This window comes from Scleropages formosus, chromosome 18 (assembly GCF_900964775.1).
Source record: "Scleropages formosus chromosome 18, fSclFor1.1, whole genome shotgun sequence".
In the NCBI taxonomy this organism is placed as follows: Eukaryota; Metazoa; Chordata; class Actinopteri; order Osteoglossiformes; family Osteoglossidae; genus Scleropages; species Scleropages formosus.
The window spans coordinates 6781924-6807946 of NC_041823.1; the positions used below are offsets into that span (position 1 = coordinate 6781924).

The following is a 26023-nucleotide window of genomic DNA, read 5'->3' on the forward strand; positions in this document are numbered from 1 at the left end:
CACTTTCACATTTATTTATTTTACAATCAGTATTAATAGGAGTAGTGATCTTAATTTAAATTAAAATGAAATTTATATCAGAGTTGTTTGTAATGTTATTGTATAGTCATTCTTGTGTAGAACACATTGTTTACACTGTAATGTAGGTTCAATGATACAATAGACACAGGCTACAAAGGAAATGCATTTTAGACACAGAATAGCTACAAAAGCACTTGTGTATTCTTATTTGCTGTAAGGGTTTTGGTATATACCTAAATGTAACGTGCAGATTGGATTCTCAGCCCACTTTTTCACCCTGGATTACTGTTGTGGGAAAAAAAATCAAGCCTAATCGTGCATGTTATATTGCGGTATATGCACTTGGCTTTGCATATGTATGTAGCTGTATGTCCTTGTCTCTTTTCTTCAACTCAGAAATGGATGTTTTTATGAGGATGGGCAGCATTCTTGTATAGTACTTGTATTTCTGTTTGCTGATACACTTTGGTCTCCCTTTATAAAACTTTGCTCTCAACGCAATACTTTGTAAAAGAGGAAACATTACTGAAAGCAGTATTATAAAAGGACGACTTGTCAGATTTTATTTGTATCCCATGGAAAAAAATATTGTAAAAGAATTAAGTTTATTGATGTTGAAGAACAAGATTGGTGGGTGGGGATCTGGGGAGCACTGGGGTAACACGATCATTCCAGCGTCCTAATTATGGGAGAAAAAAAATATTTCTTAAAAAAATGTTGTTGCTATGCATGTATATGGATGGAATAAAATTCCAGAACTGTTGGAAATTTTTATTTTGATGTGGTGTCATAATTAAACTTCAGTCCTCAGGATAACTCAGCGTTGAGACTTGTCTTCATTTTGCCTCCTCATCGCTTAACAATTATTAACCTGTGAAAACAGCCAAACAGAAAACAAAGGCAAACACTTTGCTCCAACGTGCGGTTGAACTGAAAGAAGATAATCATTCCAAGATGCCGATGAACTGAAATTTCAATAATCAATATTGTTTTTAACAGCCTGAGATAACGACGGTTATTTGTATAAAATAACACTAGGATGAGTGAAAACATGTAATTACAAACAAAGAAACACAATCTTATTCCTACTGGATTTTTATCAACTTTACCATCTGACAATATTCCCAATCATTTTTAGAAAATCTAATATTTTGCTTAAAAAAAAAAATGCTATCGTTGACCAAGAAGTGAAAACATTCAACCACCACTTGTTGGTTCCATTTGTTTTTGAAACTGTTAAGATTTCCAGCAGTTGGTTACTGACTCCGTTGTTTAGATTGTCTCTGTTCTATTATCTTCAACAAATGTTTGCTAACTGCGGAGTGCTTTTTATAAATCATTGTACGGTCCGCCCCAGGGACATGAATGCGCTTCGCTGAGGGGTAAGACTGCTCCAAAAACCTCTTTTGACACTCAGCTACAACCTAAAATGAACAACACAAAAGTAATTAACAGTTATAGAACCAAGAGCAATAAAAAAAAACTGGTTCATACATTTTAAAATAAATTTGAAAGGAAACAGAGCTCACTTTGTTGAGGTGTGCAGGCAGCTGCTCGTCAAAATAATCCCCAGTTATTACGCTGACCGAGGTCATGCTTGACAGGGGTTTGAATCTAGAAAGTTCCCTGAAAATGAAGAAAGAAAACCATGTCCAACACAGTGTGTACAGACAGCCGCTGAACGTTTCTCCAAAATGGAACAAAACAATTGTATGTTTCTAAGGGTTTATTTCACACACTCGGAATGAGGTACATACAGTGACCACACAGTCGATGGGCCTACGGCCCAGTCCAAATGGAATGGTCCCTTCTCACCTGACCTGTGAGACGCTCTCATTCAGGAAGAAGTGTTCATCAACAGCGCTGCTCTGATGAGAAGGGTTACTGAGGCAGTATTTCTGGTGAAATAAAAATTAAGAGAATAACATTCATAATCACACAGCATCTGAGTGCAGAAGCCAAACTTAAGAAACATTCATAAGTTCATATTCATATTCCCATGTGACTCAATTCTATGGGCAGTTACTCTTGCAATGCCAGTATCAGACAGATAAGCTGCGCTCTGACAGTCACGTGTCTGTAACTAAAGCTCTTCATCTGTTGTAAAATGCATTTTTGTTTACCCTGAGTTGTACATCGTTTTGGAAAGAAGTCTGCTAAATTAATTATTATTATTATTATCATTATTAATCATTAAAGGAAATGTAAATGAATTAACTGCTTCTGCGTACCTGAGGAAATGTTACCCATGACATAATAAATCAACATAATAAAAATCGATCCAATAGACAATCATTGTTTAATCATTCCTTGATCACTTGACCACAGATCATGACCTTACAGGATGGCTTTATTTTGCCAGTGAACGTGATCAATCTACATGTTCGTGTGTGTTATAACCATCCCCGGTCTGTCTTCAAACCTTTCTTTCTCCCCTAAGAATTCAAGCACAATGTCTTACTTGATGTCCTTATCTCCCTGGCAACAACTGTAATATTTCAAAAGCCGAAATAAGTCCCTCATCTGTATTGCCATCAAAACATGTGTGGCGGGGGGACGGGGGGGGATTTTAATGAACAGTTCAGACTTTAACCTGGAGCAGTCATCTACGCCATGCAGGGACAGAATTTAAATAAAAAGCCAGAGCTAATTTTCATCCTCTCTTACTGTCAGGGGGGAAGAAGAGAGAGAGAGAGAGAGAGAGAGAGAGAGAGAGAGAGAGAGAGAGAGAGAGAGAGAGAGAGAGAGAGAGAGGGAGTTGTGACTCTCTCAATTACCATAATCTTGTGTACAAACACAGGTGAGGGTGACTTTGAAAGCGATGACTTCCTCACCCTTGCCAGTCATTTCAATGTTATGTGCGGTACATGACGGAGGCCCACCTTCCCAGCCCCTCCTCCAAAAACAAAGACACTCGAGTGCGGTCAAGGGGCCAAATAATTTCGCAGGAACTGTCAAACGAAAATGTCAGAATGCATTTCAAGGGCCGGGCAGCCTCTCGTCGGGACATAAAAGAAACAAGTATGCATTAAGGGCCATTTGATTGCCGTTTTGCACAGCGGGGGCCGACTGCAAATAAAGTCGTGTAGGGAACCGCTGAAGCGGAGACTCCCGCTGAAAAGGAAGGGGAACTTATCTCACTACGGCTGTGCACACCTTCACCTCTTCCTCGGCGATGCTTTGTGTCACCAGCTAAAGTACTGGAAAGTGCTCTAATATATTCAAAACAACAAATGAGCATAATTCACGTCTGTGAGCCTCTACAACAGTATAGTACAACACTTCTACACTGTCTATTACTTACTTCCATGTGACTATAGTGTATGATGGTAGCGATTTGTATCTTTAGCTTAAAGAAGTATCACAGTATAAAATATTGCTGTGCACTGTGCATTAGAGCACATATTTTGTATTTTTTCCCTGAAAAAAGCATAATGCTGATTATGTGAAACCCATCGAGAATATACCCCCATATGATCACTCACATGATCACAAAAAAGCAAAAATCATAATGGGGCTTTATGAAACATTCAGTTGATTTATATCCAAAGTAACTTAATCAGGAAGATAGCGCTGGTGTACAGCAATATGTCTGGAAACAGATTCGGAAGAGTTCTGATTTTAAAGGATAGCTGGTCACTTTGACTATTTAAGCATTTCGCCGACCTGTGAACATGTGTCAGAAACACAGCTGGATGCCCACAAACACCAGGTACACTGACTGTGGTGAAACTTTATCACCCCAACAGCAGCACCACCATGTGGCTGGATTGGGCACAGCAACCTCTTCCATTAAACTGCGAAGACCTGGGTCTTCACTCCTGGAGCGCAGGCAGGGTCCGCAGGGTGCGTGGGGTCCGCAGGGTGTGCAGGTTTTTGTTCCAGCTGACTTCTTAATTACTTGGTCTTGATGGGGAATTTAACTGAATGCTCTGCACGGTTCAAATCTCATTAAACTCAATTTGCTAGCTGAGAACTCTTAATATTTTTCTGTGCATGAAGCAAAGACAAAACTGCCTAGAAAACAGTTAAATGTGCACGTGTGCCAAAATGTTTCCATTTCAAAACTAAAACAAAACAGAACAAAAAAAAAAAAAAAAAAGCCATTTAGTTCAACTTTACCAAACGTTTGGTGCTCGACTGTTCGGGGGCTGAGAATGACTGAACCCATTTCAGTTAACAACACTAATATTTGTTTAATGGGCAAAAACAAATTGAGACGAGTGAGGGAGTCCAGTATTTCTTTTTTTAACAAAAAAAAAACCCCACAACCAGAGCAATATTACTCTGCAATCCCACCTATTTATGGACTGAAAGACTTTTTGATACGATATACAAACCCACCTGCCTCTGTATTAAATCCTCGGACACGTTTTCTCCTCTTATTGCCGGCTGCATCCATCCCAAAATGATGAACATGCGGTTGAGGCCGGTAGCCGCGGAGAACTGCACTGCCTGAAGGGATGGAACTAACTGCGTGTACCTGTGACATGAAGAAAGTGTCAGTTCAACACCTACATTCACTATCCATCTTACGGGGAGGGCTCTCGTTGGTACTCGACATTAGCGCACCGTGGCAAGATGAAATATAGCAGACCAGCGGGCAGCAAAGTGCTGTAACCTCAAGTCTGCAAGTTCAATTTCCAAGAGAAGGCTTGAATTTGGGGGTGGGGGGCACCATAATCTCATCATCCTGACCATAAAACCATTCACACAGATGCAGATTTCAGAGAACCTTCCCAAAGCAGTACGCAGGGCTGCCTGAAGTGCCTGACCAGGAACTCAAACCAGAACAACAAATGTTACCATTAGAGAAAACAAGACACGGCTCCCTTACGTGATCATCCTCTTGTTTATTGCCTAATGTAACCTTAACATTGTAAGTCACTTTGGAGCAAAGCGTCAGCTAAATGAATAAATGTAAACGTATTCATCCTCAATAAGAGCTGGTCCTAAAGCGGAGTCGTGGAGGTCCACAGTCTGTCCTGGAAGCAGAGGGCAGGCACAGAGGTAGGGTAAAACCGACATGCTTCTGTATTACAGGACAATCACACGCATATTCACTTCCAAATACACACACAGCGAGGGCAACGCAGAGACACCGGTTCACCTGAAACTTATCTTTGGACTGTGGGAGGGAAGCAGGGCACCTGGACGAAACTGACAAGAACATGGGAAGAACGTGCAAACTCCACAAACACCGAGCTGGACTCAAACCCCCACGAAACAAACAGCCTTGGAGCTACGTGGCACCAGCGCTACCCGCTGTGCCATCGAGCTGCTCTCTCATATACTCAATTCTGCATTAACAATATCCACACACATTTTGGGCAGAGGCTCCAGACATGGAATGTGCAGCTGATGTCAGGTAAGAATTTACACACACAACAAACCTAGCAGCTTCCACAGTTACAAACACGCATAGATGCCAAAAGCAGCCGGATGGGCAAACGAGGAGGTAGCAGGACATAAGAGTGGAGAGCAAAGCAGACCTCTTCTGCTTCTCCACATTCAAATTCCCACCATCCTAGGAAAAACAGCAGCTGCATGGTAGCCAGGAACACGGTTTGAAGCACCACAGCAGCGAATCGCTCTCTTTTCCCTCCCAGAATGCACCTTTCATACAGCGACGGCAATAAGTTACACTCTAGGCAGGAGATCGATCCATCACCATTTCTTCTGGTATTGCTCTCCGGGGAGTAGCAGCCATCACGTCTAAATGACTGCAGAAACAAACCTGAGAGTATGTGCGAGTATGTGTGCAATTCGAGATGGTGGTCCACCTCTGCTCGCCGGTGCACCGAAGTCCCCGTTCCTGCATTGCGGAGATGGATCGATATCCCCCCCCCCCACCGCGAGACCCGCATGCCCGAGGCTCTAGTAGCGAGGCCCCACTCTCCTGAAACACATCATTACACAAGTCAGTACTCATACCCATGAAGGAGAAACCATAATGTTGTCCTTCAAAAATAAATAGGTATTCAAATAAAAAGACACCTGGTTATAAAGGTTACCACACCGGGGTTCTTCAGTGGCGGGGGGGGGGGGGGGGGGGGTGCCATGGTCATAACAATACAGTGAAATAAGTCTCCATGATATTACTAAGGTCATGACATCGGTGCCAACAGCTGAGGAATTTCAATAAATCCACAGCAGGGAAACTGCAGGATGTGAGGAGACTGAAAACGGGCCAGCAGGTGGCGTACTGGTTAGAGCCACATACACTCAAAGAACCAAAATGTGAATCCCATACCTGCTGTAGTACCCTCAATCAAGGTACTTAACCTGAACTAATACAGTAAACATCACCTGCTGTACAAATGGGTAAAACGCTGTACGTGTCTAACCTACAAAACTAACAGTACTGAAAAGTGTCAGATAAATGTATAAATATCAATAATAAATGGCATCTAACTGCACTTGTGAACCGCACACCCCCATACGCTAAAGTCGGGCCGCTGCGTAGCGCATGTTTTCAGTGAAAAGTTTTCAAAAACAGACATTACAGAGCTCTGCCTCTCTCATCCTCCCTCCCCGAGAAGTCTGAGTGCCCAAAGGCCTTCATTCCTGCGCCAATTTGCTGCCCCTTCTTCGCGTGCAGCACCTTTTCACCTGTCAGCGTTTCCCTCCTCGCAGGGGGGTGACAAGAAGAAGAAGAAGAAGAAGAAGAAGAAGGAAGTCGCCAGCATGTCGACCTGTTTGATTTTTAGCCCTGACTACATTTCAAGGTTCCTCGAGCCACCTGTCCCATTCTCGGCTCTTCTTCTCCCCCCATTTTTAATTCTGCTCGGCAGCGGCGGATTATGCGGAGCAAGGCATGCGTGTCAAGGGGAAATTTAGTGGGTAAAGACTGGCAAGATTGTCGGGATGAATTAAACAGATAACGCGGGGAGACGAATGCGAACCATGTTACAGCGGAACCGCTGGTCATTTCGGAGGTTCCCCCCTCCCCCCCATTTTTTTTGTCAGAGGGGGGCTGGAATGAAATATCTAAATTAATAAAGTGGCAAAATGAGTTTGTGCTGTGGACTTTCTGCTGTTTGACTTTTCCATCTGGATTAGTGCAGGATGAATAGACACCACTACTTTTGTTACAACTGCGCAATTCACTGTCGGAATCCCCCCCTCTCGCGATAACCCCCCCATCCCCAACTGGACCAGCCCAGCCCAGCCCAGCCCCCCCCCCCCCCACCTCCATCAGCCATTACCATATACTTTCGCATTTAGGATAGAAAAAATCCCACAAGCTTACGTGCAGAACACTTACTATTACATGCATGGGTTCTGTGATACACACACCCCGTGACAACGCAGCACATGGATATTGTGGCGTCCCTCTGCTGGGTGTAACCGTGCTCTCGTCACACTTTCCCTGCAAAGGCAACTAGCAAGGACTCGTATTCAATAACCGTTTCTCCAGTGCAGAGTCCCCGTGGTCCAGAGCCTAGCCTGGAAGCATAGGGTGTGAGGCCAGATGTACCCTGGACGAAATGCCTGTCCAATTCAAGTCAATCACACACACACACACACACACACACACACACACACAGCGAGGGCAATTTAGAGCAATCAGTTCACCTGAAACACATCTTTGGTCTGTGAGAGGAAACCAGAGCACTGGCTGGAAACATGAGGAGAGGATGCAAACTCCACAGAGACCGATCTGGATTCAAATCCACATCCGAACCCACAGCCCAGGAGAGGTGAGGCACCAGTGCTACCCGCTGTTTAAAAGACACTAGACTAACTTGAACGCTCAGGCCCTGCCAAAGCGGGATTTATCCGTGACTCCAGCTGTACCATTTCCAGCTAAAAAAAAATTCCAAGACGCATTGACGCGATGTGGTAAATGTGACAATTTCCTACATGGCCAGGGTGTGGCAGCCTAGCACTGCATTTGGAGAGGAAAAAAGGTTAAAGGCCACAGCTGAGCCACTCTTACTGTGGCGCAATACACCGCAAACAATAATAAACTGTTGTTTAATAAAATGTCTCCCATACCTTGAAAAGGCAATAGCAGAAGACCAGAGGGAGGATATAAACAAACACAAACTGACACACAAAGCAGTTTTTGAGACAAAAATGGGCTCTACATTAAAATGTATGGCCATAAAGGCACACCTATCAAACTTTAGTGTTAGAAAACCACTTTCTTTTCAGTGGAACAGTCCGGATGGATTCAGAGCCTCATCGTATTACGGTCGTGCCGAGCCGGAGTCCTTTGGGACCCGGGACATGGCTAATGCTCTGTCCTGGGTTTTTTCCACCCTGTTGTGCCCCACTGACCTATCGATCTCCCTGCTGCTGGTGACCGCAGCTGCGCACAATGTGCCTGTCATTGCTGCACGACAGCTGCACAGAATGCGCTTGTCCCGGCTGCACGACAGCTGCCCAGTCGCGGTCTGCAGGCCTCGGCTGAGCCGACCTCGCTGCTCGAGGACAAGAAAGTGCACATCTGGCGAACAAATTTAAAATAAAAGATACACAAAGCAAGTCACCGTAATATATTACACAACACTGCCTTTGTTTATATGGATTCAGTGCTTAAAACGTTCATCCTCTTATGTACACTACATTAAAGTGACTTTTTGAGTCGATTTTGTTCTTTATTAGAATTAAGAATCGCTTTGGCCAAGGCCCAAAAAGCTTTCATTAATGCTTTTTAAAATGCAATAAAATGAAATCCATCTAAAGCTGTTTAATTCTTATTTGATGAGAGCTCTGATGGCTCTAGGTCCGGGTCCATACATTGTCTTAACTGAGTATTTTTCAACAATATACATTTTCACAGGGGCGGCAAAGTGGTGCAGCATGTAGCACTGGTGCCTCACAGGTCCTGGACAGTGTAATCAGAAGTAGATTTGAATCTGCCGTAGTCTGTGTGGAGTCTGCGTGTTCTCCCCGTGTTTGACTTGTTAGAGGTGAATTGGTCACTCTAAACTGCCCTTTGTGTGTGTGTGTGAGAGAGCGAGTGAGAGAAAGACTACCTGCTTACAAATCAGTGTCCCATCCCAGAAGAAGGGGCACTCAAAGGAATATGCTCACATTTGTCCCAAAAGTAAAGCAGGGTAATCAGGTGGAACTGTAACTTGTCAACTGTCAGCTGTCCAAAGTCTAAAAACAAAGAATGTCACAACATTTCAAATGCTATTTTTGGATCAGTACAGATATTTCTCACTTTAGAAATGTTCCCTATAATCTAACAAGGGGCTTAAATTAACCAGATGTGTAAACCTGGTTAGCGTACACAATTTTGCATACAAGAAGAGAGCCAGCAGGGGCTTTCAGAATGTTGAATGCTGCTCTCCAATGCACCGTTACCGAGGTACCCGTGTGACGAGCGGCCGTAAACACCTAGAAATCTAGAATAAATTCTGCTTGGTGTGCAACAGAATTTCTAGGCCTGTATCTTACTTCTTCTCATTTCTTCCTTGACCACCTTCGCCAAGACGAGTCAATCCTCAAGCCCTGTGCTCCTAGGATAGGCTCCGGACCACTGCAGCCCTACACGGGACAAAGCTTCACTAAGATGTGATAAAAGAAAAGTACAAAAACTCTGAACTGGTTGCTATGTGAAGAAGTCTGGGCGGACTCTCTGCCTTCCAGTCGCAGTTGCCAGAACAAAGGCAATAACAGTAGCAGCACAGGAGCAAATCCTACCAAATAGTGTCATCCTACTCTACTTAATAACTAAAGAAATATAATACAGTACTTTTTGCACAGGGCCACAGGAGTGCACATTATTCCTGGGAACATAACAATCGATCAGTGCTTATTAAACTGGCACCAGCACCGTCCCATTATCCCACGCCACTCCGCCGGTATTCATCTATATTTCAGCAAAGTCGCCGCTTTCATACGCCATGAATTAAGTTGCAGCCCGTTTGGGGTTTGGGATGAAAAGCGCGTTGGAGGGTCTAATACATACATCAATGATTCATGAAAGGTGACGAGCAAACTGACTGGGAGCCATTAAGGACGATAAGGTAGGTGAAGGAGGGTGGGGGTGGGGGGCCTTTGCACTCCTCCGTATATATCTCCAGTTCCCAATTAATTCACCTCAGACTGTGGAATATCGAGCAGCATTCAGAGCAGTCACCCTGTCAAAGTGACATTTTTAGGTGGCAAGTTACGCCCCCCCGTGTCAGCATTTCCATTGCCCCCATGTTCTGAATATTGAACAGCAGAAGACAGCAGTGGGAACATCACACCCATTATTAACTTTTTAATAGGGTCACCAAAAAAGCTAACATGTAAAAAAAAAAAAAAAAAAAAAATTAAATAAATCTTCACAGCTTATTTATTATAAAACATATAATATCCCATTTTTGGAGTGGTTCGATCACAGACGATCAGGGAATTACTGGTACATGTTGAAATAGCAGGTAAAGAAAATATCCCTTAAAAATGCAGACATCAAATATGTACTAACACTATCTGCAACTATCCTGTGAAAAGAAAAGTGTAAGTTCATTTCTGCAATATGCATATATTATAGCAGATGGAAGAGTTGCAAAATACGTGACGGCGATTCATAAAATCTTTTTCCCCCCGTGGGCCAATATAGAGGTACTAGTGACGCACGGCATTATGGGAAACGCTCCACTATAAACATACAGAATGATGCACAACAATGAAACGCTCGTGCAGAAACATCCAGAACAAATGAGATGTGACAATGTGTTGGAATTTCCCCAAAGCCTCACAACAACACAAAATATTCTCAAGTGGCAAAAGCGGTTCATTTCATGGGATATATTGGAACTAATTTCTCTGTGCACTTCTCTTACTGAGAAAGGCTTTGAAGTCTTAGCCCGGTCCCTTGAGATGGAGATACGGGTACCTTAGCCATCCTCATGCTGAACATCAGTTCCTATTGGTCCACCTCCACCTGGATTCCAAACGCAATGGCGGACAGGCACATCAGTTACTCTTCTCATACCCCAGTCACTGCCCAGCTGTACTGACATTTTGACACCATAAACTCATCTTTGAGCATATCACCATCGGGTTAGTTTTGTATCCAAGCAGTCAACTCAATAAGTGTTGGCACCCTTTGTGAAACTGAGCGAAAATTCATTTTGGACTCCAACATATGGAAAAGCCACATACCTTTATTATGACACAATAATTAGACAACCAGAAAACATTTTATTGAGCAGTAATTTTTTTTTTTTTGGCAAAAGACAGGTTTAAAAATTACTGGCACCCCTACAACTAAAATTTGTTGAAGCCTACCACTGGAAAGGGTTAGGATTCATTTTTGCTCAGTTTTACAAAGGATGACAATACCTTTTGAGTGACCCGGTGCAAAGATTCTGTATAACATTTACATTTACAGCTCTGGGGTACCTTTAGGAACAGTTACAGATCCATTTGAGGAATTTAGATACACACATGTTGTCTGAAAGTGCTTATCCCGAATAAGAATACTTTGAGTATTGCATGTCTATAAATTAGCACATGGTGCAACAGAGGTTCACACTTCCACTACTGCTGCAGTATGCTTGATCAGTGAAAATACTTTAAACTGACACAGTAAAAATACCTTCCTATGCAAATGATCAAATCACTATAAAGTTGAGCATCCGACATTCTAAGTGATGTTCAATAAAGGCCTCGACTACATAAAATACAAAGTCCTGAACTTTCAAAATAATTGCAAGCGATAATGATGTTTTCCACAGTGATCTGTTCACTGACCGTACACATTTACAGTTTTGTCCCAGGTCTGTGCTTTCTAATTATAATTTACACGAATGATTTGTACTTAATTTCTGAAAAAGTCATTATTTCCCTATTTTCAAACATGCAGTGATTTTTATTTTCAGTATGAGGACTAATCGTCTCTAAGCTGCTTAGAGAGCAAGGTCACTAAAAGGCCGCATGCTGGCCACGACTGAGTCTTGGATACACCGACTTTGCAGCGGCTTGCCTGACCTCTGGCTCATCAGCATTAACCCCTAAACTGACAGGTCGTGACTGAAAGCTGGGAAACCTCTTAGCGCAGGAAAAGAATAAAGCATGAACAGATTTACGAAGGTTTCAATTTCGGTTCTTGACTCAATAGTCGTCTTGCAGTCAGAAGGTCGCTCGTTCAAATCCCACTCCTGCTGTAGTGCCCTTGAGAAACAGATCAATTGTGGCTTCTCTAACAGCGCAAGTCGCCTTGGACAAAAGTATCGGTGAAAGAATCATTCAGACTCCTTAGTTTCTGTCTTTAATAACCATCCATCCAAACATTACCAGTAACCTGATAATTAGACTTTATAATCCCCAGTATGACTGGTTTCAAACCTGCAACCACAGCGAGCCGAGTGAAGCTAAACCAGACATCACTTAGATTTATTTATTTAGCAGATGCTTTTCTCCAAAGCGACTTCCAATGAACTCTATGGAGTGTTATCAACCCACACACCTTATTCACCAAGGTGACTTACACTGCTAAATACACTACTTACACTGGGTCACTCATCCATACATCAGTGGAACACACACACTCTCTGTCACTCACACAGTATGGGGGAACCTGAACAACATATCTTTGGACTGTGGGAGGAAACCAGAGCACCTGGAAGAAACCCACACAAACATTGGGAGAACACGCAAACACCACACAGACTGAGCAGGAATCGAACCCACCTCCTCTCACACCACCCAGGCACTGTGAGACAACAGCGCTACTCGCTGCGCCACCATGCCTCCCCTCCGCACACCTGACACACAAGAAACACACCAACAACTGTTTTTGATGTAACTGAGCATTATCTTTTTCCTTCAATTCATTTTAAAAAGGGTTTTTTAAAAAAAACTTTGCCACTTTTAGCACACGTGTCACTTTTAAGCAGTCCTTTAAAATACACTGAGTTAGAGAGTGGTGATTTGAGTGTCTTCTTACATATAATTTACTGCAGTTCACTTTATTACATGTCTGGGTTCTGTTTATTTTGCTTTAAATTGTGTTATTCTTTTTTATTACATGTTTATGTAAGAAGGAGTCTGTTAATAGGGGTATGACATGCAGTAAAGAAACACTGCAGGAGTGTGAGAAAGGTGAACAGCAGTGCCCTGGGAAGAGCCCTTAAGCAGTGAAGCTCCTGGAGCGAGTTTCCTTTTAATTGGATTTATAGATCTTAGAGTCTTGGGGAATTAATTTGTTTTTAATCACTCATTATGCTGCATGTACTTGTTGCTTTTATTGCAACAGATTTTATTGTATGGATTTTAAATTAAGCGTGACGGTTTTTAACGTATTATTGACTTAAGCATTTTAAAAATTGCACAGATACGATGAACGGACATATTACAAGTTGCGCTGGACAGCCAAGAGGTAGTGGACACATCCGTGGCCCTCATGTGTCCGTTCGGATTTTTGAAATGGGGGGAGCAACGTCTACTTCAAGAGAATTAAGAACTTGTAATCAGCAAGTAAGCATGAAATAAACTGTGAACCACCTGACCCCCTCCTCAACAGGAGGGCGTTACACATCCTACAAGCGTAATCAGAAACAGAGGCAGCGAGACGAGTGGGGTCAAGGGCTCTGATGACAAGTCTGAGGACCCCCCCCCCCCCCACCTCATCCCTGCAGACTTACTGTATCTGGCACTATAGATTTACCGTGTCTGAAAGTTTATTACCGCCGCTAAGACGTTAGTTTGTATCATGAGTCCCTTAGGGTAGGGTAAGTGTCATCGAGCTGAAGTTGAATCATCTCTTGTGTGGTTATCACAGAAAGGGCTGGGGGGGTATGGAAGTGGTTTACCACTGCCTTCCGCACAAGTCTTTGGACTGTGGGAGGAAACCAGAGCACTGAAAGGAAAGCCACACACACAAGGACAACACGCATCCTCCATACACAGAGCCAGATTCGAATGCACAACTCCAGGTGCTGTGAGGCACCAGAGTACCTGCTGTGCCACCTATGGGACCCTGTGAGACTGTGAGTGTACTTCCTGGTTGTACATAATTAGTAGAAAAGACCAGCCTGAACCTACCTGCCAATGGCTACTTATTTCAGTCAGACCTACTAAACGTCTCCTGTTAAAACTGGAATTTGTTTTTGGGAAAGAACAGGGTGTCGGGTAAATAAATATAAAACCCAAAATGCAAAATATAATACAGCAGGACTCACCAGTATTGACGCCACTGGTCCTCCTCAAATACATCTTCAGGGATTGGGTCGATAAGGACGAGGTCTGACACATCTCTGAGGACGGAGGACAGTGTATGATGAAAAACACACACGCGCACACCCCCCTAGCTTCTCATCTGTCTACTGTATCGTCCTCGTGATAATGAGAAAGAGACGTATCGCACGGCCCCCGTGCCTGGCCTGGAGAAAAACGCACCCCAGACACCGACAGGCGATATTTTTATTCTCCCGATGTCACCCGTTCACCACGGCTTAATTTACTTTCAGAACTGCCGCACATCACAAGGGATGAAACGCTAAATCTCTCAGCCCGGGAGCGGACAGCGCCGTCTGTTAATCATCGTGCTACGGGGGGGCGGGGGTGGGGGTTCTGGGAATTTATGCGCGCCACTTTGATGAGTGCCAAGTGAGGCGGACTTCTGACTAGTTCTGCTGCATTGATTTAAATCGCTGGGTCGCAAGGGACTCGAAAAGACACCCATTCCTTGTAAGGGCGGGGGGTCATTAAATGGCCCCTTTTAAGAACGCTTTCTACACCATCCATCCTGCATCCATAGCATATTACAAAAAAAAAGAAAAAAAAAAAAAAAAAAAAACATTAATTTGAGTTGCTTTGCACCATTATACATGGCAAATTTCACTAAAGAGAAACCGGTTATTAAAATGTTGCTGTTATGGCAACCGGGACAACCCCATGCGGCCAATACACAAGAAAGTATTTCAATACATTGATTTACTGGGAAAACAGTCTGCCAAAAACTTGAAATGTAAACACATTCATTCCTGTACATCTACAGTTCATAATGGAAATGATCAAACAGGCCACGAGACCAGGGGACGACTCACAAATTGTGGATGTGGCTGTAGAATCGCCCGTTGAGGCCGCCCAACTCGGACCCCGCCAGAATGAGGGGCGTGGCAATATTAGCAGCTCTGATCAGGCGGTGCAAGTCATCCACCATCCTGCGAGAGAGGAAAACATCAATTCCTCGGAGTAATGCATTGCTACCTCATCCTCTCTTAAATGCAGGAGGGTGAATATATCAAGCATATCCTCCTGAAATCCAGCTATTCATTTTCATCCCCTCTGGAGGACATTTTTTTCCTTTTTTTTTTTTTTTTTAAAATGCGTCTCCCAAACTGTACATACCACAATGTTGATTCCTAAAGTATCCCACAGCGGAGATTCTGTGCTTTTGAATTATAGCACATATTTGAATGACTTCCTAAAAGTCTAGAAATATACCCAAGAACCTTATACTCAAGTACTATGAAAGTTCTTTTACCAAGGCAGTTGATGGAATAGTGATTGGAACCTTCACCCAGCAACTGAAGGGGCTGGGTTCAAATTCCCTTCTCTGTTTCAGCACCCTTGAACATGTAAATTACCCAGTAAGAATTCGCCAGCTGCAAATGCTTAATCATAAGCAGATAATGATGTCAGCTAAAGGAATAAATAATGATTAATAAGTATTAAATTATGCAGAATCCTGAAACAGAAAGATATTTTGCACATCATGAGAAATTCACAAATACAAAGAAACAACATTTCGCTGCACTTCTGGGGAAAGGAAAAACACAGTAGGGAGGTTAGAGAAGCCACAGTCCATCAACTGCGCAATCTGAACGGGAAGCAGAGCGCCCGGAAGCTACAGCAGCGTAGCCTTTTCCCTCCCGTTTTCATCTGTGTCGCTCGTATCTCACGCACTCACTCTCATTCGCTGTCGCTCCTTCCCATTTTATCCACCGGGAGACACTTCAGAGCGACACATCAGCTCGGCCTGGGGTCTCCACCTCTAACACACTGGGCAAACAAGTTACAAAGCCACTGTTGCACAAACCAGGTTACAGCAAGTGAGGGATTGGAGAAGCAGGTACTTCAGGGATAAGAAACACCTCCTCCCACTCAAAGGACCCAGGTTCAAATCCCACCTTCTATTGTAAAAGACTCGGTGAAGGTACTTACCCTGAACCGATGCAGTAAAAATTACTCAGCTATCTAAATACAGGGGCAGTTGATAGTGTAGTGGTTACAGTTCCAGCTTTTGGATACAAAGGTTGCAGGTTTAAATCCCACCTTCAGGTGTAGTACCCTTATGCAAGGTACTTATCCTAAATTGCTTGAGTAAAATTACCCAGCTGCATAAATAAGTAAATAAATGTAAGTAATTTAACACTAAGTCATTTTGGAGAAAAGCATCAACTAAATGTCAATCTATCTGTCAAATAGGGATGTAATTGTAAATAACATCTAGCTTTAGAAAAAGGATTCCGATAAATAAAAACGACACAAATACAGCATTTCCTCTCTCTTTCTTTCCCTTTCCCACCTGTAGCTAAATGTAAAAACATGCTCACCACAAGTGCTGAAAAATATTGCTCCAACAGCTTCTACAACCTGTGCAGAGGCATAGAGAGGGCCAGAGAGCATATTGCATTAATGTTTAAATTCCATGTCTTTAAATATGAAACTGTAATAAATATATTCGTACCGTGTGCTGTCATCTGTCTACTGTATTCCAGAAAAATTAGGAAAACTATCGTGCTGCAGGAGATTTTTGTAGGGAATTTTTGGAAAAATACAAAAAATGTCTATATCTTGTAAAATGGCAAGTATGTGAGATAACACCTCTTGAAATAAAAGGCTAGAGCAAAAAAAAAAAAAAAAATGCCAACGAAATCTAAACTCTGCTAAAGCTGAAATAAAGAGGTCTCACTGCAGCAGGGAAGGTGGCCATCAAAGTGCCAGCATGTGGCCTTATTGAGTCCTGGGAAATTGATTGCTTGCGGTCGCCTGCAGTCCAGGGCCTGGCGCCAGCTTGAACTTGACCACTGATCAGCTGAACGTGTGGCCCCACCCACCCTAGTCCTGCTGATGGATTTAATGCTCAACGACACAATAATGTATTGGATAGAGAAATGTTACCCTAGAACTGTACATAGCAGAGAGCCTGAATGATGGAGGCACAGATATTGAAAAAAAGACTGAAGAATTCATAACCGCTGTTGGAGTTTGTGTCTTTAACCACATACTCTTCCCATTTTTTGACATGATTTCACATTAATTTATTGATCTTATGCTTCTCTTCAAAGTTACTTACAATGTTTCTACAGTAGGCTACTTACAATAATTTACACATTTATCCAGCTGGGTAAGAACTGTATTTACTCTGGGTAAGAACCTTGATCAAGGGTACTGCAGAGCAGATTTGAACCCAGGTCCTTCTGAGAGTAATTCAGTGACTCTAATCACTTAACCCACTTAAGCAAAACTATTAGCCAGTCAACATTTATTGCTTAAGAAGCTTGTAGTGGCAAGTACCGCTCAAAAATAAGGAGAAAAAAAACAGTTGTGTTATGGTAAAAGCCAGTGATGTGGGTATGGAAAATCCTGGGTATCATATGGTAAATAGTGATGATCTATGTATGTCCAACAGTACATTCAGTGACAACTGGGGATGTCCACAAATCTTGAAGTATGATTCCAGGTAGTATGATAACAAAAGTTAGGGACATGACCAGGACTGTTTATTCACCAGACTCTTGAGAAACCTCATGCTTTACTCTGGGGTGATCTTACGGGTTTGATTACGCATCAGCATTGTCTTTGGGGCAGCAGGAGGTGTGGTGGTTAGAGCTGTCACCTTGTCATCAAAGTACCTGGGTTTGAAACCCATCTCCTACTGTAGCATCCCTATTCAAGGTGCTTACCCTGAATTGATACAATAAAAATTACTCAGCTGTGTAGATGGGTAATTCATTACCTATGGTAAGTTGCCTTCTAGAAAATCATCAGCTGAAAGAATAAAAATGTATAAATTACTGGTGAGAGCTGCTGCTGTCTTTGGACCCAAAAGTCACAGGAATTGGATACTCCCTCCAGCTGCAGTACCCTTGAGCAAGGAACTTACCCTACATTGCTCCAGTAAAATTACCCAGCTGTATAAATGGGTAAATAATTGTAACCTTCACAATGTAAGTCGCTTTGAAGAAAAGAGTCAGAAAAATTAATAAATGTAAATGTCAATCTCCTGTGAAGCAGTTTACCTTCCAGTTGTAGAGACTCTCCACATCCTCTCCATGCCGGTGGTCTCGTTCTGAAAGGCGCGCTTGCTGAACCCGAGGCCCACCCTGTCATAACTGCACACCTACGAAACAGGACCACAGGATCAGACAAACGTCAGACCCCACCCCACAAAGCACTGGTCAAAGTCCCGAGAGCAGAATCCACATGCTTTTATGCCTGTCAGCAGAAATGCAACAAACTCTGCTTAAATCTTTGCAAAATCAACTGCTGAAAATCCATCCAGCGTTTTATAAACGGAAGGAAGGCGGCACAGTAAAGACGCATCAGCAAGTTGACGCCGCCCAATTCAGACAGATGCAGAAGAGTAACTCCTTAAGGGCCTTGACTTGTTCTGCCTGGGTGGTGAGAAAGGATGTGGGTTCGATCCCCACTCAGTCTGTGTGGAGTTTGCATGTTCTCCCTGTGTCTGCATGGGTTTGGGTTTCCTCTGGATGCTCTGGTTTCCTCCCACACTCTAAAGACATACTGTTCAGGTTCCCCCATAGTGTGTGATTGACAGAGAGGGTGTGTGTGTGTTCCACTGATGTATGGATGAGTGACACAGCGTAAGTAGTGTATCTAGCAATGTAAGTCACCTTGGTGAATAAGGTGCGTGGGCTCATAACACTACATAGTATCCACTGGAAGTCGCTTTGGAGAAAAGCAAATACTAAATGAATAAATGTAAATGTATGTAAATATCTGATGAGTGGAACAGCTACGCTATCACAGTGGACATCATCAAGGAGAATGACAACAACAGGACCATCTGGAGAGAGACAAGAAGCCAGAAACCAAACTGTTCAAATTCACTCATTTAGTGAAAGCTTCTCTTGGAAGCACCGTAAACACCAGTATCTTATTGACAAGGTAAAACAACAGTGCAGGTGGGAGCATAGTGGTTAGAGCTGCTGCCTTTAGACCCAAAGATCACAGGTTTGGATCCCACCTCCAGCTATAGTACCCTTGAGCAAGGTACTTACCCTAAATCGTCCCAGTAAAATTACCCAGCTGTATAAATGGATAAATAATATTGTAATTTGCTTTGGAGAAAAGTGTCGGAGAAAAGTAAATCAACGGCATCTGTAAACCTTCCTTGCAGTGTGGTGATCCACTGAGCATCTCCAAAAGGAGCCCAAGGCAGTACCCCTCCCCTTATATTCCCACGCTTTAGGGAGTAAGAGGGTAGTAGTGAAGCATTACCTACATGAGCGGCAGTGATTACTTTACAACTTGCTGAAATACTGTTAAATTTTTTATACCAATCCACTCCCATATTCATATCCCACTGCATACACTAAACTGTTCTCATTAAAGACCTATATATCCCCTTAAAACGGATCGAATAAAAATGCCGAATTGAACATGTCAAGTTATAAAACCTCGGACAGTTATGATGCCGACGGCTTAAAAAAAAAAAACGAGCTCCTCGCAGAACACATTACAAGTGTCTCCTCCCTGAAACAGTCACATCGCTTGACACAAATGCGCAAATCTCCGTCTGGAAGACTATTTTAGGCGCAGATGAAACGTTGCACGAGGAAAGACGGCTGGTGGAGAGCGGCAGAAATGCGTGCCGTGTGCTCCCTGTGGCCACGCCCAAAATTGGGACGACGTCTCTGGGTCGGTGACGTACGGTGGCAGGGGACACTCTTGGGGATGGGGTGGCACATCAGAGACTGCTTCTGTTTGCAGTGCTGGTTTTTGAGAGGTCTCACACCGAGAAGGTCAAGGGTGAAAAAATATTCATTAAATAATTATCAGTGTCATTAATGATAATTAAAGAATGATATTATCATATATTATCATTAAAATTTTATGTAAAGTGAACCTCTTAATAGCTTCCCCCCATTTTGTGAAAAAATAACTTCTTATTCTAAGAAAATAACTTGCTATAAAAATTATTCACTCGTCCCGTTTTGATCTTTGGATTTATTTGCACCATCTCTGCACCTGTATTCACGACTTTACTACTACAGTAAGCAAATAAAATTATTCTCTCAATCACAAGTAACAGTAATCGAGATTTCTACTTTAAATAACATCTACATTCATGATAAAGGCATCCCTAAGTCCTATCCCAGGAACACAGGGTGCAAAGCAGGTTACACCCTGGAGAGGCCCCTGTCCATCACAGGACAATCACACATATTAAGGGCAATTTAGAGTCACCAATTCACCTGAAACATGTCTTTGGACTGTGGGAAGAACCAGAGTACTGGGAGGAAACCCATACAGACATGTGGTGAACATGCAAACTCCACACAAAGGAGGCCAGGTTCGAACCTACACCCAAAAGACTGCGATACCACAGGAAACAACATGAAACAAAATAAAAGAATTAATAAATGAATATATGAATTATATTTCCTTTCCACCAACAACTGGGAAAAACTGGAGAAGGCCCAGATTGCAGGGCTACAGGTTTGAACGCAGCTGCCGATGTTGTCTCCGGAGTTCAGACAGCAGGTGTTCAGATGTGCTTCCTCAGGATACTGCGGGGTGCGTGGAAATCGGAAGCTCTAAACTGCTGACCATCCGGAGCTGTGCGGCGTCAACGATTCACACAGACGGTTTTCAGGCTCACCTTCGTCACCCGTGAAACGTCTTCCTGGACGTGGAACCAGGCGTCTGATGACATCCCAGTAGGGGCATCCAAGAGAACTACACAAAAAACAAGAGAAGAGTCACCTGCATTTCCTGGTCGCATCATATCCACATCCATGTTTATCATACATCAGTAATACACTGTTCGTGTGTGTACAGCTGAAAATTAAAGAAAAGGTGAACAACGTGATAGCTTACCGACTGGCTGCCCTTCACCTTTACACACTAGATTAATCTTCTGGCCTAAACCGATGTCCACCGCCAGTCCCCCTGAGACAAAGAGACAAACAAAATAAACTTTGATTTAATGGAAAAAAATCTTATACTGGCAACAACATTAACACAAAGTGGACATGTTCAGGGTTTGCTGTTGCAAACACTATCTTGTCATTTTATTTATTATTTACCTTACTTTTGCATTCCATACACATCTCTGCCAAAGAAATGTTGCATTTTCCCATTCCAGTTCATTGCAGTTTTTGGTTTCTGCAGCTATTTAATTTATTAAAATCACTGCTGCTGACTTGTGTATGTCTGTATGAATTTTTATTCTTTAAAATTTTATTTTTGCATCTTATCCTACTTTAAAATCTTTAATTTTGTTACATGTGGCTCACATTTCTTCTCGTCTCCTCAGCCATCTCCACTCTCTCTGCATGTTGCCTGTGACACTTAAGAAACTGGCTCAAAAATTATTTCTTTATTCTTCATTTCACTTCCTTTTTACAATATTAGGTTTAAATACTAAGCTACATATAATGGGGCAGAACAGCTGAGCATCAGGTAGCACCGGTGCCTCAAAACACATGGGCTGCGCAGACAGACATAAGATCAACGGATGTCGTTTGTTCGTGCGTGCTCTCCTCATTAGAGGCACTTTACACTGTCGGCATTTTTAACAGCAGAGGCAGCAGATGGATATTCCTAAATCTCTGGTTTTCAACTCATCCCCTTTAAAGGTGTTTTGTAGGTGATGTAACCAAATACTCCTGCAACACCTTAAAGACATGTTTGCAAAATTAAAAGGTTTTGCCGTTATCTACAGCTTTAACACAGGAAACAGGCTGGTAAATGACACAAGACAGAAATGAACATTTACATATAATAAACACACCAATTTAAACTCTTCTAAACACAAACTAGTGAAACCATCCTCAAAAGCTTTCCTTAAGGCCTGAGGAGGCCATGAGCAGAGGAAGAAAATCCACTCAAAAACATCAATTTAGAAAACATTTTTAGAAATAATAAATGAAGTAAACGTTCCTAATTTATAACCTTATTACTAATTTATTGCACTTGCACATTAAGGCATCAAGCAGAGCAGAGGACACTTCATATCATTGACTAAAGATGAAAATTTGTAACCAGCATTACGCTGCTGTTTGAATGGGTAACTACAGTAACTAAGGTACTTTGAAGAAAAGCATCAGCTAATGAATGGATGTAAAATGAGAGTGAGCCAGTCACTTGGGTGATCCAACGCAATCAATATTTACCTTCGGGAAACAGCAGAGCTCCCTCTCGTTGCAAAGAGGCGTAGTTCAGGAAAGGGGGGATGATGATGATGAGGAGGATCACTTTTCCCACATCACAGGCTCTGGAGCAGAAGGTCCTTTTAGACTCGGGAGGGGAGCTCACTCCGGACTCTGGCACCTTTTTGGGGGAGGGGGAAACACACGGAAGAAAGCAGCATGTTAAGTAGCAGAAAGGTAGACAGGCCCTATTGTAGAGAAGGCAGCACGACACAAAGACACAGGGAACACTGGTCCGACCGCTCCCCCACCTCCTGGACTGGCCCCGATCAAGGGACTTACCCTGAGTTAAGATACAGTAAAAGTTACCCCTGAGCTACTTTCAATCATTTACCAAGGTATACGCAACAATGTAACTATACAAAGAAACAAACAAATAAATGTGTGTGACCTTGAGGTTGCTGATTCGAGTCCCTCCTCCACTGCAGCACACTTGGTCAAAGTATTCACTCTGAACTGATGCTGTAAAAATTCCCTAGCTGTATAAACGGATCAATGACTTTACAATACTTTGGATTTAAATAATGTCAATAGTAATATTATATATACAGTGCCGTGAAAAAAGTATTTGCCCCCTTCCTGATTTTGTAATTTTCTTTGCATATTTGTCACAGTTAAATGATTGCGATCATCAAACAAATTTTAATATTACAAAAAGATAACCCGAATAAATACAAAATGCAGTTTTTAAATGATGATTTCATTTATTATGGGAAAAAAGCTGCCCAAATGTTCGGCCATCAGTTCGTGACCTCAAGCTCAAGCGCACTTCGGTTATGCAGCAGGACGATGATCCGAAACACACCAGCAAGTCCACCTCTGAAAGGCTTAAAAAAAAACAAAAAAAACAAAATTAAGCTTTTGGAGTGGCCTATTCAAAGTCCGGACTTAAATCCGACTGAGATGCCGTGGCATGACCTTAAACAGGCCGTTCATGCTCGAAAACCCTCCAATGTGGCTGAATTAAAACAATTCTGCAAAGAAGAGTGGGCCAAAATTCCTCCACAGCGATGTGAAAGACTCATTGCCAGTTATCGCAAACACTTGACTGCAGTTGTTGCCGCCAAGGGTGGCGCAACCGGTTATTAGGTTTAAGGGGCAATTACTTTTTCCACACAGGACCAGGTAGGTTTGGATAGCTCTAATAAATGAAAGAAATCATCGTTTGAAAACTGCTTTTTGGATTTACTCGGGTCATCTTTGTGTAATATTAAAATTTGTTTGATGATCGCAATCATTCAACTGTGACATATTATGCAAAAAAATTTCTTTTAAATCAGGAAGGGGGCAAATACTTTTTCACAGCATTGTACATATATATATATAAAAAAAAAAACACACACACACATATAAACATATACATACATACTGTATACATAAAGAGCAACAGGACAGCTGATAGTGTAGTAGTTAGAGCTGCTGTCTTTGGACCCAAAAGGTTGCAGGTTCGATCCCCACCTCTGGCTGTGGTACCCTTGGCCTTGAGCAAGGTACTTACCCTAAATTGCTTCAGTAAAGTTAGCCAGCTGTATAAATCATTTATTAAATGGGTAAATAACTGTAATCTTGTTACTTGTAATAATTATGACCTAACATAATATGTGTCGCCTAGAAATTAATAAAAGTAATAACAATTACATTACAAAATCAGGCAAATACAGCTGAGTATACAACCATACATAGAATTCCAAAACTACTAGTAGTAGCATACTTAAGCGCCGAAGCGCATAGGTTCGCATCCCAACTCTGTACTACACTTAAGCTACTTACCCTAAATTACTCCAGTAAAATTACCCAGCTGTAAGGTAAATGTGGGGTTGCAGAACCTGGCTGAGTGAGACTGAGAGTCTAAAAAAAAAAAAAAAAGCCCGGTACACAAACTTGTTAACCAGATATTTTAATACTAACAATTACCTTTTTGGCACCAAGCTTAACGTTTCCACTGCTGGTGTCCTGAGTAAGTGTTCTTTTCCGTAACATGGTAAACACCTAGTAAACTTGTTACGCTCACCGACTCTTCTTCTCAGTTAATGAATGAAGGAAAGTCTATCAGTGATCGATTAAACGCCCTTCCGTTTATTTTTTTCTACAGTGGCCGGGGAAGGACAATCTGAATCTAAAAAAAAAAGCGGTTTCTATTTCTGGCTAAAGTAGGAAAAAGTCAATTGTATGTATGCGAGTTTATATGAATTTATTCAAGCGATGGTGTTTCTTCGTTTCCCTAAATAAAGAAAATAAAGCTACGAAAAATAAATCATAAGGTTTCTTTTCAAATACAAATGTAATTTTTAATAACGCAAAGTCTGCAAATGACGAAATATGAAGTTAGGCTGTGCGTATTTGTAATTTAAAGGTATAATTTTTATTTTGCTAGTTCTTCGTGTTATTACTATTGTCAGTACATTCAGCGCTATAAGGGAATTACGATTTACGAGTAACAGTAGCACAAAAAACATTACTAAGGATTCTGTATGGTCTGGTACGGGAGATGGTCCATGGGGGGTAACACCAAGTGACCAACCCTAGTGACGCCAGAGTGGAAGAGAATCTGTTTTCTCAATTACTCTGAACTCCTGTTTAATAATCAGTGAGAACAGGGAGAAATTATTATAGGGGCAACGATTGAAGACGAAAGATAAATGCTGAAATCGTCTTTGTTTGAGCCAATAGTGGAACCGATTAAAAAGTTTATTTGCGCGCTTAGCTGCTGATGCCTTTGTGCAACGCATCTTACAATTTTAAGATTTCCAATTTAAAAAATTCATAATTTAAAAAAAAAATCAAAAGGCGATGATTAAGTGTGTATGTACAACTCATGCACATTTTGTCTTCATCTGGTCAAAGTAAGTGAAAATTCGGTATGAAAAGAGTAGAATTCGAAGTAAAAATTTTGAAGAACTGCATCTAAATATCTTTATTTTAACGTTATTGGTATAGGTTCACAAATACTAATTACCACATACTGCAGCTAAAAGACCAGAAAATTTCACAAAATCAACGACTACAAAAAAAACTAGAAGTAACGAAAACAACAGCGCGCGTTCGTAGCGCGTGCAGACGAAACCACGTGATTCGAAGCGTCATTGTAATTGAGTAATAATGAGAGCTCTGGGTGGAGCTCATTGGAAGGTTCAAAAAGTAAATTAGCATAGAGTTTTAACCTTGTAGGTATATTGATACATGAAAGGTGGGATTACGGAAAATGTTTTTGTTATTAGAACTGACTACAGGGATATTTTTTATTTAAAAAAATACATACATTTCTAATGAAACACTGTACAAAAATTTAAAAAAAAACAGTCATTTTGGCGTCACCCGGTGCGGTCCGCAATCCCCTAGTGACGTCACTGCTTCCGTTGATGTTTAGCGTTTTTATCGGTTGACTGTTAAACCCGGTTGTGCGCTGTGTCTCATTGGAAACGGGGCCATAAATATATTTTTATGGAGTATCGTGAAAAGCATACCACGTGACACTGAGCTCAAGAGGCTACTTCTTAGGCTTTAAATATTTAAATTAAAAACGCTCAGAACTCAGCAGTCCCAATATTTCCAAAATTAGAAATCAAGATAGTGGGGATGGGTTGGGTAAATGCCTCCTGGGGTTCTTTCTGAGTTGAGTTTGGGAGCCTGAGATGTATGAGTTT

General features: G+C 42.0%; 1 protein-coding gene across 1 annotated transcript; it reads right to left on the reverse strand.

The window, feature by feature from the left end:
* Positions 1-24434, reverse strand: LOC108940699 (uncharacterized). The gene is made up of 11 exons (XM_018763022.2): positions 24294-24434; positions 22344-22500; positions 21046-21117; positions 20828-20904; positions 18222-18322; positions 15021-15137; positions 14154-14228; positions 4366-4504; positions 1837-1919; positions 1551-1647; positions 1-1445 (listed from the first exon to the last, which is right to left on the reverse strand). Exons 1-11 carry the CDS (start codon positions 24357-24359, stop codon positions 1278-1280), a joined length of 1152 nt encoding a protein of 383 aa, XP_018618538.1. The 5' UTR covers positions 24360-24434; the 3' UTR covers positions 1-1277.
* Between the last annotated feature and the right edge of the window lie 1589 nt (positions 24435-26023).